This window comes from Cupressus sempervirens, chromosome 6, assembly GCF_028749045.1.
Source record: "Cupressus sempervirens isolate cs-2001-9-10 chromosome 6, ASM2874904v1, whole genome shotgun sequence".
Taxonomy (NCBI): Eukaryota; Viridiplantae; Streptophyta; class Pinopsida; order Cupressales; family Cupressaceae; genus Cupressus; species Cupressus sempervirens.
Window position 1 is genome coordinate 50112353 of NC_143123.1, and position 15563 is coordinate 50127915.

At 35.8% G+C, this 15563-nt stretch overlaps 1 protein-coding gene across 2 annotated transcripts in view; it reads left to right on the forward strand.

The window, feature by feature from the left end:
- Positions 1 to 10837, forward strand: part of LOC149551075 (protein ARABIDILLO 1-like) — an 82000-nt gene extending 71163 nt beyond the window's left edge. For both annotated transcript variants that reach the window (XM_089786657.1, XM_089786658.1), the window contains 2 exons: positions 10185 to 10269; positions 10365 to 10837. In XM_089786657.1, coding sequence (XP_089642783.1) covers positions 10185 to 10269; positions 10365 to 10541 — 262 coding nt within the window. In that variant the 3' untranslated portion in view covers positions 10542 to 10837. The remainder of the gene's footprint in view (positions 1 to 10184; positions 10270 to 10364) is intronic.
- Positions 10838 to 15563: the final 4726 nt, after the last annotated feature.

The window sequence follows — 15563 nt, forward strand, 5'->3', positions numbered from 1 at the left end:
GTAGGTGTCTTCATCCTTTGTAGATAACTTGTGTTCAGTTACCATAGGTGTTCCAACGGGTTTACATGCTTCCAATCCAAACCCTTTTAGGGAATCCTTAAAGTACTTGGTCTGAGAAATAAAGATTCCTTCTTTATTCTGTACAATTTGCAATCCTAGGAAATATTTCATCTCTCCTATCATACTCATCTCGAATTCTTTCTTCATCTCATCAGTAAACTTTTTGCTTTCCTCATCATTACCTCCAAATATGATATCATCAACAAATATTACCAAAATCATCAAATCATCATCAGTTTCTTTCCAATACAGATTACTATCTACCATACCTTTACTATATCCAAGCTTTGGCAAATGTTTGTCCAACCTTGCATACCAGGTTTTGGGTGCTTGCTTTAATCCATACAATGCTTTTCTTAGTCTGCATACTATGTCCTTGTCATTTGTCAAAGGACATCCTTCAGGCTGCTCAATATATACTTCTTCTAGTTCTCCATTCAGAAATGCTGACTTGACATCCATTTGATATACTTTGAATTTCTTCTGTGCTACACAGGCTAAGAATAATCTTATTGCCTCTATTGTAGCCATTGGAGCATAAGTCTCCTCATAATCTATTCCTTCTTGCTGTGAGTAACCTTTACATATTAGTCTTGCTTTGTCCCTTATGACTTCTCTTTGCTCATTCATCTTGTTCCTGAATACCCATTTAGTTCCTATCACATTCTTGTCTACTGGTCTAGGGACCAATTCCCATGTCTCATTCTTTACTATCTGATCCAATTCCTCTTTCATAGCTTGTTTCCAGTAATCATCTTTACATGCTTCATTTGCATTCTTAGGCTCAACTTGAGATATCAAGTATAGTTCATTGACTCTACTTCTTTTCATCACTCCTTTATCGTTGCTTCCGATGATCTGCTTAGATGGGTGCTTTTTTATCATATTCTTTGTTGAAGTAGGAGTTGATATCTCAACTCTTGGCTCTACTGAAGGTTCTGAGCTTTGTTCCTACCTTGGCTCCCCTTCATTCTGCACATCATTGTTAGTCTCAAGAAATACTTCATCATTCCTTGGCTTAGTAACAACATCATCATTTGAATTGTAATAAACTATTCTCTCTTGTATTCTCAATTTCTCATCAATTCTCACATTTGCACTTTTCATAATAGTCTTAGTTCTTTGATTATAACATCTATAAGCCTTGCTTTTCAATGAATAGCCAAGAAACATACCTTTATCACTTCTAGCATCAAACTTACCAATATCATCATCTCTTTTGATATAACACTTATTACCAAAAATTCTGAAATGCTTAACTGTAGGTGAGTGACCAAACCATAGTTCATAAGTGGTCTTCTTTGTGTCTTTCCTGACTTGCACTTTGTTCATAGTGTAGACTGCTGTGTTCATAGCTTCTGTCCAAAATGTTTTGGATACATCATTCTTTGCTAACATAGCTCTTGCAGCTTCTATAACTAACTTGTTCCTTCTCTTTGCAACGCCATTCTGTTTAGGGGTTTTTGGAGCTAATAACTGTCTTTTAATTCCATTTTTTTCACAAAACATGTTAAACTCATTTGAAATAAATTATCCTCCTCTATCTGATCTTAAACATTTGATCTTTATACCAGATTCATTCTCAACCCTTTTCTTAAATATCTTAAACTTATCATATGCCTCATATTTTTCTTTAAGAAATGTAACCCACATCATTCTAGAAAAGCCATCAACTAGAATCATAAAATACCTCTCACCATATAATCCTTTAGTCTTTGTAGGACTGCTGAGATCTGTGTGTACAATGTACAATCTCCAACTTTGTTGTAGTGGTAAACTTCTTGCTAGGAAAAGAAATCTTTTTATGTTTAGCCAAAACATAGTCCTTGCAAATTGTGTTAGTAGGCTTTACAATCTTCAGCAAATCTCTAATTGCAAACATTCTACTAGTCTTCACAATACTATCAAAGTTTATGTGACAAAATCTCTTATGCCATAACCAACTGTCATCTACCTTTGCAACCAAACATGTCATTTCAGTAGGATTCAATTGAAATACATTACCTCGAGATCTGGTTCCTGTTCTAGCTACCTTTCCATCTTTGTCTTTGGTCATGCATGTCTTTTGTGTGAACTGCAACTGATAACCTTTATCTACTAATTGCCTAACACTCAAAAGATTGTGCTTTAAACCATCAACAAAGTATACATCCTCAGTGTCAGTTTTACCATCAAGAGTTATAGATCCAATACCTTTAACTTCGCATGTTGCATTGTTTCCAACTCTGACAATTCCTCCATTTTGACTTTTGAAGTCAACAAACTTGTTCATGTCACGAGTCCATATGATGTGAACAACCATTGTCAATTATACAATTAGATTTCTCCTCAACTTGTGACACCAAAGCTACCTTCTCTGGACTTTCTTCTTTAATTGCCACAAATCCAATTTCATCATCACTAGCACTTAATGCTTGTTCATTAGAATCATTATCTTCATTTGCATACAAACACTCTCTATTCTTTCTAGGTTTGTGATTTCCCTTATTCTTTTTCTTTCTTTTAGGACACTTAGATGCATATTGACCATATTCATCACAAGTCCATTTAAAAAATTTCTTACCTCCCTTTTCTCTTCTTACGAGAAGGGCCACTCCTTCCTCAATCTTTCTGTCCTCAGATCTGCTATTGCTAGCAAAATCTCCTCTAGCACTTGTGCTCCTTGATAAATTAGGTCGAATATTCAAGGCACTGAAAGCTATCTCTGTTCTGGTTAATTCTCCAGATTGTCTAAGTTCATTCTCAACTGCTTCGAGTCTTCCAAGCAATGTCTCCTTTGTGAAATCTTTGGTACAAGATATTAACAATTGTATCATCTGAACTGCTGACTTAAATGGTGGTGTTAGAGTCTTCAGTATCTACCATATAATCTCATCATCTTCTTTGGTTCCTCCTTGAGCTTTGATACCTACAGTAATTTCTGATATCCTGCCTATATATGTTCTTACAGATTCATCGTCCATCATTTTAGCATCTTGAAACACACAAATCTAACTTTGTAGTCTCAACTTCTTAGAATGTGCATCTCCTTTAATACTATTTTCCAAAGCTTTCCAAATCAAATGTGAAGCGGCAAGTGATGTTACCTGATTGTACTCATTTTCAGGAAGTATAATCAATAGTGCTTCTCAAGCTCTCATGTCGCACATAAAAAGATCTCTTTCTGCCTCGGTGCAAGTTTCCAAGTCCTCTTCAACAATGATTGTCTTTTCTGATTTTGTCAAGATCCAATATCCCGGAACCATACACAACAAATGTGTCTTCATCTTTTCTTTCCAGATGTCATAATTTGTTCCATCAAACTTTAGACTATCTTTCCTGAACATATTCGCCATGAATCTCCCAAAGTTGTTAAACTTTATCTTCAAGGACCTGATGCTCTAATACCAATTGTTGGAAACAATAGTCCACCAAGATAATTGAGGAGAGGGGGGGCGGGGGCGTGAATTAGTTATCCAACAATTAAAACATTTATCTTCTTTAAACAAACTTAACCATTCAACCAAAGTAAACAACAACCATAATAAAATACACATAGACAATTACACCAGATATGTTGACTAGGGAAACCCTTGATCAGAGGGAAAACCCCGGTGGGAATGATGCCCACAAGATGATGTACTAATATAAATATTCCTTGTTAGAGGATGGACTTTGTTAGGAGTCTATTATAACATTTAGTACATAAGGTCCCTGTTAAGAGACTTTGAATTCCTGTTAGGAGACTCCAACCTTATTAGGAGTTGTAGTGTAATGTATGCAAGAAGAGCCCACTGCCCAAACATGCAATTTCAATTACAAGAAGAGCTCACTACTCAAACAAGTAATTTACTGTTATCTTCTTCTTTCCTTTGTTTTGTCAATCAAACCAATCATTGTCAGACCTTGTAGACCAGGTCACGAACCTCAGATCCAAATACAAAACCTCGGTAATGAAGTTTCCTTCACTTTCGCACTGCTCTTCTCAACTTCGCATTCCGCTCTTGCTGCTGCTTATCATCAAATATATAACCATATTATTCCATACCATGATAAAGGAAAATGTCCCTCCTTTATATCGAGTCCTCAAAACAATTCCTGAGTTGGCTGTTAGACCTTCCCAATTAATTATTATAGGACCACATTAAGAACACGTTACACTTAGCGATAACATAAGTCTTCTGCCTTGTAACTTGAATAACTTTCCATACACACAGTATTATGACGAGCGAGCTTAGCCACGTCATCACCAACATGTCTTCTTCATGTCCTCAACCTCAATTCTCAGAATAACAACTCTGCTAAGAGATATAACAAGTTTACTAGAACATGCCTTTGTAAACTCTATCTCAGAACAAATATCACCAAAACTCTCATAACTTCTATACTTATCCTTTCTTCTTCCGACGTTCACTGCATATACTAGACACTCAGAAGTATCTCCCATAACCTCGGATAGTGTAAACACTCAACTAGCCGTCTGTACCAACTTGATCTTTCCATTGTTCTTCTGTCAGATACCACAGATAACTACTGTTGACATCAATGACAAACTCAGTCATGAATGTAACATATCATCATAGTAACATATCTACAATACTCCTCCATAGGAATATCATCAGCATTCATGCTTGCAACCAATCTTCTAACAAGAGGAAGTCATTTTACTTCTATCATGAGAAGTTCTTTGTCATCAACTCGATTTTCAATTGCTGCAAGTTGATTTTTTAATTTAGAAATTCTTAGAAAATAGGACGTAATTGATTCTCAATTATTCATCTTTATGTATAGTAGATCTTGTTTTAGAGTTAACAGTCTACTAGTATTGTTGATTTCAAATGTGTCTCTAATAGTAGAGAACATCTCAAATGCAATCTTAAGATTGGATATCGAAGGAAGGATGTGATCTTTCATAGAGTCTATAATAATCTTCATAGCTTTGTTATCTTTTCCATGTTTTATTTGGATTATTTTCAGGCATGGATTTATTTGATTCTATGTATTCTTCTAATTCCATTTCCTTTAATATTATCATGACTCGAATTTTCCATGATGAAAAGTTTGATGCTCACTCAACTCTATCCTCTAATCTTACGCGATTAACCATTTTGAGGGTATAATTTAAATTTTATAAATCTGAGATTTTAAATTTAATTCCAAATAATAGAGTTTCTTATTAGAATGACTCTGATACCATGTTAATGCAATAGGATCTATGATAGAATAAACTGTATTTCACTGTAATGAAATATGTAACTTGCTCTCAGATTTGTATGTTGCAGATCTTCAATTTAGAACAATGCTTTGGTGCTTAAAGAATCTTCTAGTTGAATTATAATGTATAATAATCTGCAAGAGAAACAGATCGTTATGACTTGTAATTGATAAATGATAAGTCCCATCAATGCCAATATATATATCCAATGAAGAGTTGCATCCCCGTAGGGGCATGACTCTACGTGGCCGGGTCATGACCCTACATTGACACAACTATTGAATTACCTTTAACAAAACAATATTAATCAAGATCGGCGATAGTATTTACCTTGCCCAATACTATTCATATAATCAATGTATTATACCCAATGTGAGATTGGTGAAAGAGAATGCTTTAATAACATGAGAAGCGTGATATAATTCAAAGGTAATGATGTCTAAATTCATATGCAAATATATATGTATATGCACATGTGTATATACATATATACAGGCATATATGTCTGTCTAGCATAACCACAGAATTGGATTTAATCTGTTCAGGCTTACTTTGACATAAGCTATATTTCAATAGGCAGTGTTAACGGGTATGGATATAGTGGCAATGCCAACCGGTACGATGGAAGTGTCATTTGGCTTGGTGTAGTGATGACTAGTGTAGGTATGGTGGCAATGCCAACTGGTACGGTGGCAATGTTGACTAGCATGGTGACAAGTAGTACTGATTGACATGGTGGGAGCATTGATTAGCACAGTGGCAATATTGAATAATATAGTGTTAGTGCTAATTGGTATTAGTGATAGTGCTGGAGTGCGATCTGTTTGGTGAAAGCCTTGGAGTTGTGTTGATGCAAGATCATCCTCATTGGAAGCAACAAGATTTACCTAAGTAATGAGATTCTATAAGATATTGGTGTGCATGATTGCATGAAGGTTTAGGGACAGAGCACTGATGTGTTTTATTATTGGGTTCCATGGGATCCTTGTGCTTTTGCATATAACAATGTTTACAGCAAAGTGGCGCAACAAAGTCTCAGTAGCCATCCACTCATTTTGAGTGAATCCAATTATGCACATGTGATCTAAAGCAACATGGAGCTTCCAATGCATATAGCTATCAATATCATTGTAGGGCTTGGGATCTTGGAGTTTGTGGATTGCTCGAGGACAAGCAATCTTTGGGCGATGAGGATTTCTAATGTCTTCAAATCTTAATAATTTTTTAAAATTAATTTATTGTCCCAAATTTTAAATAATATTATAAATAGACTTTGATTAGTTAATAAAGAGGGCCCTTTCTATTTTAATTGTTTGTAGGTGTTTTTGCATGTCGAAACTTTTTGTAAACCCTCGAGAGTTTCTTTGAAGGGGTATTTATGATCGGCATATAGAAAATTGTTGGTATGCAATTTGGAATATTTCGTTTGTATTGCGAATTCCACTTGGAGTTCTTGTTTGTCATTTCAGAGTTGAAAGTTGCTCCCTATTTGGTCTTCTGTAGTTTTAGTGGGAGTGGCTCCACACCCTACTTTGTTTTGCTTGTCGTCGAAAACTATTGTAATCTGAAGTACTATCATTATTAATTTGAACATCTCTTGCATGTGCATTCCAATCCATTCTATATTGTTGATTTTCTTGCAATCTAGCATAGTGTTTTTTTGCATATATGCGATGGATGATTATTTGTTTGTGTGAATACAAAACCAAGATACTTTAGCAGTTTCTCATAACTACCGTATATGTCTACAGAGCTAGTATAGAGCTAGTGCGAAGCTAGTACAGAGCTAGTATGAAGCTAGTACAATCTAGTATGGAGGTAGTACAGGGCTATCAAGCTACCACTGAAGGCAAATGAGTTGTAGGAAGTTGGAATGTTATATGACTGAGGAGGCCTTCGGGACATTACAAATAGTAAACTTAATATCCAATTCCATATTCTTCTTCATCTTCATCGATATCAAGGTCAACGTTTGGTTCCTCTTCAACTTCATTTGGACCAAGAGTTGTGGCACTTGCCATGTCATTTGAAACAATTGTGTCTTAATCATCTAAAAAACTTGGGCAAGTTGTGCAGTCGTGGTGTCTAAATAGAAAAACACAGGGACTAGATCCCAATTCTTTGTCGAACTGTCATTGTAGTCTTTTTTCTTGTGTGACAATAGGCAAAGGTTGTAGTGTATGAGACCAAATCCTCTACTTTTTTGGAACCCAAGCGATAGTGCTTAATCAAGTGGGTGGGCGAGTATGTACTCCAATTCTGCTCAGCTGAAGAAAAACTTGCAATCTGTTTGAGTTAGCAAACAACATTTACGCTTAGTATTTTGTTTCAATATGATGGCATCATGATTAAATGAAAATTCAAAATTGAAGAATGATTAAGAATTTTTTTCAGAAAAAGTCGAGAAAATTGACCATGCACATAACACCATTCATCAGAATCATCCTATATTGAGCATGAAGAGCAGAAACATCATGATATTTGGTAGATGCAAATTGGGCAAATTCAGTGAGGACTATGTTTCAAGTTTTATCATCATACTACATCTTTGAAAATGCAGCCTTGTAAACAGCAGCAACTTTTGCATCTCTATATGGTGCCACCTTGTTTGGTTGTGAAACCATCTCTTGGCTATAAAACCTTGGCGACAAAGCTTACACCAAGAGATGTATGGAGGTGGTCATCTTGTTCCAATGATCAACAAATGTTTTTCCCACTTATTTGAAAAAGAAATATCTGTATGTTCTTTGCCCACTATTATTGTTTTAATGTGCTCCACCATGGTCTCCATGCCATCATAAATTTCACCCAAACATGGCCAATCAGTATCGGCAGATCTAATCATGCTCATGATGGTCTCGGTGAATTCCTAAAGATATTCTGCACGTTCCCACCATTCATCATCAAGGATCAATGCTTTTACTTTTTGAGCTTTTTCTGTGTTTAATTGCCTCCATACACACCATAAAGTGTTGATAGCTATAGCACTCAAGGCTTCTCGCACCTTCACAAGTCATCTTAGGATGATAATGTGTGATGCAAATCATGTTTCAGCAACCTATGGTGGCATAAAAGTTAAAACATACATGTCATATCAAGTTCATTGATAAACGAATCTGATTTGGGCACGTGAATTGGATCCGTGGATTCATGATTTTTTCCCCCAATTATGATTTGTGTGTGTGTGTGAGAGAGAGAGAGAGAAATATACATAATTCTAAAACTTAATCATTTCATAGTATGAATCTATGGATCAAAGCCATTATGATTACAAGAAAATAATCGGAAAAAAAACTAAAAAAAAAACTGGAAGAATCCAGATGAATCCATGCGCGGATCTGGATCGGATCCGAATCTGGATCCGGATCCGGCCTCTAGGGCACGAATCCTGTAAGATAAAATTTAAAACTAAAAACTAAAATATAATAACAAAATTAAGTTACCTTCAACAACTCTATAAGAGAAGGTCCTGAATATGGCCTGTGTTATGGGATGATTAGTCACAAACATTTGCATCTCCTCAGCCTCTGTGTAAATTTTATTGACCCATTCAATTTGCGTGCCAATGTTGCACTATTAAATTGAGTGAGTGGACTGTACATGGTTTCCAGAAAGTGTGATTATATGTGGCCTCTACTATAGGCCCAGCTGCCCTACAGTGTTTAGCATTGTCCGTTATGGCTTGTAACATAGCAGTGCTTGCACTGTGGCAACATATGGTCAATGAGAACATACAAAGAGGCAATAAAAAGGCTATGCACCCTTAGACAAATGCCACAAAATGCCTGCAACAGAAATGGCTTTTAATTTCCAACAATGGAGAAATTTCTACGATATAATCACAAAACAAAACCTGCAAATGGCCGATAGGCCACAATTCTTTTGCAAAGAGTCTGATTAGCACGCCAAAATTTCTACAAAAAATAATTATCCATCAAAAATGGCAGATGGAGGGGGTAAATTTGCCCTCTATGAAAAAATATAAAATTTTCCCTTTTCTAGAACAGCCTCATGCCTAGAGATTCACCAGTTATGTGTACTTCAGATATGTGGCCCAGAGGATCTAGGTTCATAGGGGACCCCTTCTTGATATGTCTTTATTATTGTGTGTTACTCTCTCCATTTCCTCTCCTTTCTCACTTACATTTATGGGGACCCCTACTTGGACCTCTTTATAGAGATTTCCAAATTCCTCGTAGTATTTTGGGTGACTCTAACACCAATGCTGGGACCCACTAGACGCTCATTTATGATTTTACAAAGGAAGAGCTATGTGTTTTTGGGATGGATTAGAGGAGTTTGGTTTTCAAAGAGTTTCTGTTAGTGCTAATATTGCTGTTTCAGGTTACAAGAGAAATTTCAAATTAGGGGATCCCCAAAGCCTCCATATTCTCGATGGGTTCCCTCGCTTCCTCGATTCTAATGGTTTCACTTTCTTTTCTCATGTTGCTGATGTAACTGTCATGGACTAGATTCTTACCTACAGGTCTCTCATCCCCCACATTTGTGATTTTATTATTACCCCTTGGTTTGCACTTTTTGATCACGACATTAGGATCTCCACCCTTAATTGCCAATTAACTACTACCCCTCTGGTTACATCTATATTTCTAGATGCACGGGTATGTGGCTATACCTTTGACTACTCTATTCGTCTCTCCCTTTTCTGATTAATTTCCACTCACTCCCTGTTCCCATCATCAATTCTATCATGCTAATTGGTGAAATTCCCGGACAAAATTGATTCAACTTTTTTTATACTTGTAATAATAACAATTTTAAGAGAAAATTCCGAATCAAAGAGGAAGTTATTGTAACTGGTTTTGGAAATATGAATTCAAATTTAACAGTATTAAAACATGTTTTGATTTCATAGTGGTAGCTTTCTTTATGTTCAGGATAATAATCTCTGCTAACCTGAATTTTGCAGTGGTGCTGAGGTTGGTAGGTTTGTAACCATGATACGGAATACTTCCCCAGTTTTGAGGGCATGTGCTGCATTTGCACTTTTACAGGTATTTAGGGGCACACTTTTCTGAGATGCTAACATGTAAATGATTTGAAATTAAATAGTTTAACATTTTTGCCTAATTTCATTTTGCGAGTGCAGTTCACCATGCCTGGAGGGAGGCATACCATGCATCATGCAGGTCTTCTGCAAAAAGCAGGAGCTGGGCGTGTTCTTCGGTCTGCAGCTGCAGCAGCAACGGCACCACTTCAGGCTAAAGTTTTTGCGAGGATTGTTTTAAGAAATCTTGAGCATTGTTCTCTGGTAACTAAAATGTAGAATAACATAGATTCATGTCTAGTTTCTGTTACCAGACTGTCTCTGTATTGAAGGTTTCATCTCCAAAGATGCATTTGGTTGTATTTGTATTCCCAAAACTCTTGCTTTTATTGATTCCTTCTTCCTTTCACTGTAGTCATTGATTAATTTACAAGGGAGAGGTTGATGCATATAGTCTTCAGTTTTCCACCCATCAAGAAAGCTCCCTTACATCAATTTCACCCGTACTATATGGTATTTGTTCATTGTACAGTAAGGTATAAATTCAAGTTAACTTTATATGTTGTGCATCTAAATTGCTTCAGTAAAATAATATTTTACCAGTTATTACAAATACCATGATACTCCCCTATTGTTTCTTCAATATAAAAAGTGACCTTCAGTGCAGGAATTCTACTGCAGTTCTACTTTTTGTTATTGAAGTAATAGCTTCGGTTGGATCTGATGGAATAGATTCTCATATACATATGTATATGTGTATATGTATATGTATATACAGATATATGCATACAGATACATACCTATATGTAATAACTCCATCTACTGCCAATTTATATTCTATGATCAGATCGGACTGGATGTATTCACATACATATACTGTGATTCTTCCTCATCATATTAAGTAATGATGCACATCATATTGTCATCAGATGGTTAATTGTATTGCACAAAATAACAGTAGTATGACTGTCACCAATAACACTATCGGGCTGGAAATCATATGATAAATCAAATAGATTATCGGGCTTGCTTTTGCATTATCGAACCAGCTTATAAGGATCGCCCAGTTTGATTGGGGCCTAACAATAGAATTATAATGTGTTTAGTTACAAGACATGTTCCTGAGAGACATGTCTCTATGGACATAACTAAGTTATGTCCCATAGAGACATGTGTCGCATAAGCACATGTCTCTACAGACATAACTAAGTTATGTCCTGAAGAGACATGTCCCAACTGAACATCACTATTCAGTAATATATATTCATTTCATTCAGTGGAGAACATATCAATCACAAACACATTAGTATTTATCGAATCTGAAGTCTACAATGATCTTCTTCTATCTGCATTCATTCAATTAGACATAGTCAGTAATTTACTGTGAACTATACTCGTGGCACGCGCGCACACACACACACAGATGTCACCAATTCAGGAGCCAGCCCTATTAAAGGTTACAAAACACATTGTTAAATGTGACCTTGTTAAATGATTCAATTTCCCTATTAGAAGTGGCTTTATTACAGGACTTAAGAACATTCAATTAGAATGCCACATTTTAAAGGATTTCAACACTGGTACAATGGTTAGAAACTAACAATAGAGTGATTTAACAAATAAAACTTACTTTGCATATACAAATCATAATTTTGTCCACATGTTGATCCACTGACTAGCCTCAATTGTCATCTTTGTCTCTCATCTTCTTGACAACCCTTCAAGCAATTGACTTCACCTCTTCACAACTCTTCCCAACCTCTTGCTTATGTTTTTCAATCAATAGCATCAACAACTATTCCAACCTTACTAGATCTTCACTAGCTCTGCTAGCCTTTTTAAGCTTAGCCCGTGTACCTCCTTAAATAGGCAATTTTGATCTTTTTCCACTTAAACATCACTATAGATCTTAGGGTTAGGTTATATTATCTTAGAAATAGAAATATTAAGAGGAGGGTGAATCAGTATTCTACAATCTTTAGCCCAAAACTAAAGAGTGTGTGTGTGTGTTTGTGTGTGACACACACACACACACACACACACACACACACACTCTTTAGTTTTGGGCTAAAGATTGTAGAATACTGATTCACCCTCCTCTTAATATTTCTATTTCTAAGATAATATAACCTAACCCTAAGATCTACACACACACACACACACACACACACAATCAAATCAGAACTACATTATAAGTATCTGATAACTAAAATTGAAATAATTCAAACTTTATCTTTGAACCTAGATTCCTTAACATGCTGTCGAAGCCTAGTTGTTAGATAGAGATTAAAACAAAATTTGAAAACTCTTTCAAAAGTTCTTGAACTACTTAATCCTACTCATAAGAGAAATCATGGTGAACGGAGTCAAGCTAATAGACAGACTTGATGGAGCATCAAATTTCGTATCCTGGAAAATATTAATCATGATTGTTCTTAGAGAGCTCGAATTGGAGCAATACATTGAAGAGAACAAACCCATGCTTGAAAATGAGCCTGACAAAACTGTATGGAAAAGACATAGCAACAAGGCCATGAAGATTATAATTGATTCTATAAAAGATCACATTCTTCCATATATAGCAAAATCTTCAAACCGCATATGAGATGTTTATGATTATTCAAAATTTATATGAATTCAATAGCACTAGTAGATTGCTTACTCTAAAAACTCAACTCCTTCACATCAAGATGAACAAAGGAGAAATTGTCACATCATACTTCTTGAGGATATCATAATTAAGAGACCAACTTTCTACTCTCAAAAATATTGTAAACGATGAAGAATTATCTTTGATAGCTCTTAAAGGGCTACCTATTGCATGCAAACCTTTCATTCAAGGGAGTGCTCATCTTACTCTAACTAAATTTGACCAACTAAGAAATGGTTGTACACATGAGTTACAATTAATTACAAGAGGAATTATACCAAATAAAGAAGAGGAAGCTCAAGCCTTAAATGTGAACTCAAACAATAAAAGGAACAAACATTTTAAGAAAAGAGCCAAGAAAAATCAAAATTATAAGAAAAGAGATTTCTTTGAAGTTAAATGTTTCAAATGTGACAAATTTGGACATACATAGGAATTGTCTAGAAAGAAAGAAAGCTCTTGTCAACGTATTTGAAGCCAAGGATTTTGAAAACTCACTATTTTTTCTTGCCTTATCAAGTGAGCTAAAAATTCCAACAAAAATGCCTAGATAATTGATAGTGGAGCATCTAAACACATAACAAGATTCAGAGATCAATTTGAAACCTTTGAAGGACACTCCATTGAAGAAGTGACAATTGGGGATAACTTCCCTTACCTTGTGAGGGGAATTGAGACCTGCTCAGTTCAACTAAAAACTAGAGTTACTTTACATTTAAAAGATGTCCTATATGTACTAGTTATCAAAATAAATCTCAGGTTTAGCAGATCAAGTGTATCACATTACCTTCCAAGAAGATACGCTCCCATCTCTGCCTAAAATTTCAAATATTAAGAATACAATCTCTATTGGATTTAGAGACAAAAGTCTATATAAACTATGTAACACTCAAAATTTAGCCTTAAGTCATGAAGTCATAAAGAACAATGAGCTCTGGCACAGGAGACTAGGTCACTTACACTTCCGAGCCCTACCTCCCATACATAAAATTGTGAAAGGTATACTCACCCTAAAATTTGAACATGAAGGAACATGTAAAGGTTGTGCATGAAGAAAGAACTCCAAAACATCATTTCCTCATAGTGAGCACAAATCTAAGATTGTACTTGAACTCATTCATACATACTTATGTGGACCTATGTCAGTACCTTCTCTAGGATGATACTTATATCTTTTGTTTATGATTATCCCAGATACCTTGATCTACTTCCTGAAACTAAAAGAGTCAAATGAAGTTTTGTCTAAATTCAAAGAATTCAAATGCCTAGTCGAAAATCAAATAGGGAAGAAAGTTAAAATCCTAAAATTTGACAATGGAGGAGAATACATTTTTGAAAACTTCAAAGAATTTTGCATATTTGTTGGGATTAAGAGGGAGTAGATTGTACCATATAATCCTCAACATAATGGAATAGCTGAAAGAAAGAACATAACTATTATTGAAGCAACCAAGGCTATGATGCATCAAAATCTTCACGTAACGCTTTGGGTTGAAGCTTCTAATATTGTAGTATAGATTCAAAAAATGTGCCTATTCATTTCTAGAAAATAAAACATCCTGAAGAAGTCTCCTTAGGAATCAAATTTGATCCAAGTCAACTTAGAATCTTTGGGTGTCTTGTAAACATTCATATACCTAAAGATAAAAGGACTAAACTAGAATCCTCATGAAATAAAGGTATATTTGTTGGTTATAGTGAGTCTTCCAAAGCTTACAGAATATACATACCAAGGTCATAGACAATTGAAATCAGTAGAGATGTTAAGTTAGAAGAAGATGATGCATATAAACACTCTAAAAATATAGAAGAATCAAATGATGAACCTATTCCAAAATTAGATAAAAGTTCTATGGTTGAGAGGGAGACTATGATTGAGAGGGAGAGTTGTACAAGAGATGATAAACCCACAATCTCTAACCCTAAGAATGACTCAAATCCACTCAGCAAGAAATGACCATTATGGGAAAGATAAGTCTATTAATGTCTAACAAAAGACCACAAAGGCTCTAAGGGACTGAGAGCATACAACCAAAGAAGTAGTGGACAACAAGACACCAAACGATATTTGGAAAAGAGCAAGAGAAAAACAAAAGAAACAAAGCAACAAAGGAGCCAACAAAGAGGCAAGAACTAGGGATCCTTCCTCTACTGAAAGAAATCCAACACAAAATGAGACAGTTCTAGGCAAGAAGGAACTTTGGTTCGTCGTTGCAAGTTGTGGGAGTGGTGCCGCTGAAGAGTAAGAACAAACTTGGTGTAGGGTCTCACTGATATGGAGTGGCTAGCCATGGGGCTACAAGAGGTATTGGAGGTCTGCTTCACGCCTTGCGTTAGAGACAAGGGAGAGAAGAAGGTGGTGATGAGGAGCTGATCCTAGGCCTTTAGGGGAGTCAAGCGCTATAAAGTGTAGTCCCGAAACTGCATCGCTTCCCTGAGATATTGCGCTAGACACCTCTGATCCATGTACAATAAGAAAGATGTGGGGGAACTACACTTTCTGAATAGACAATAGAATCTCCCTCTGAGTTCATAGTAGGATAGGCTATGGAAGATGAAATGGGTCTCAGTCGCAACGTTAGACAAGAGCACAAGCAACATATCTGGTCCTCTCTGCCCATATGATGATCAGCCTGGATCCGTAACCAATG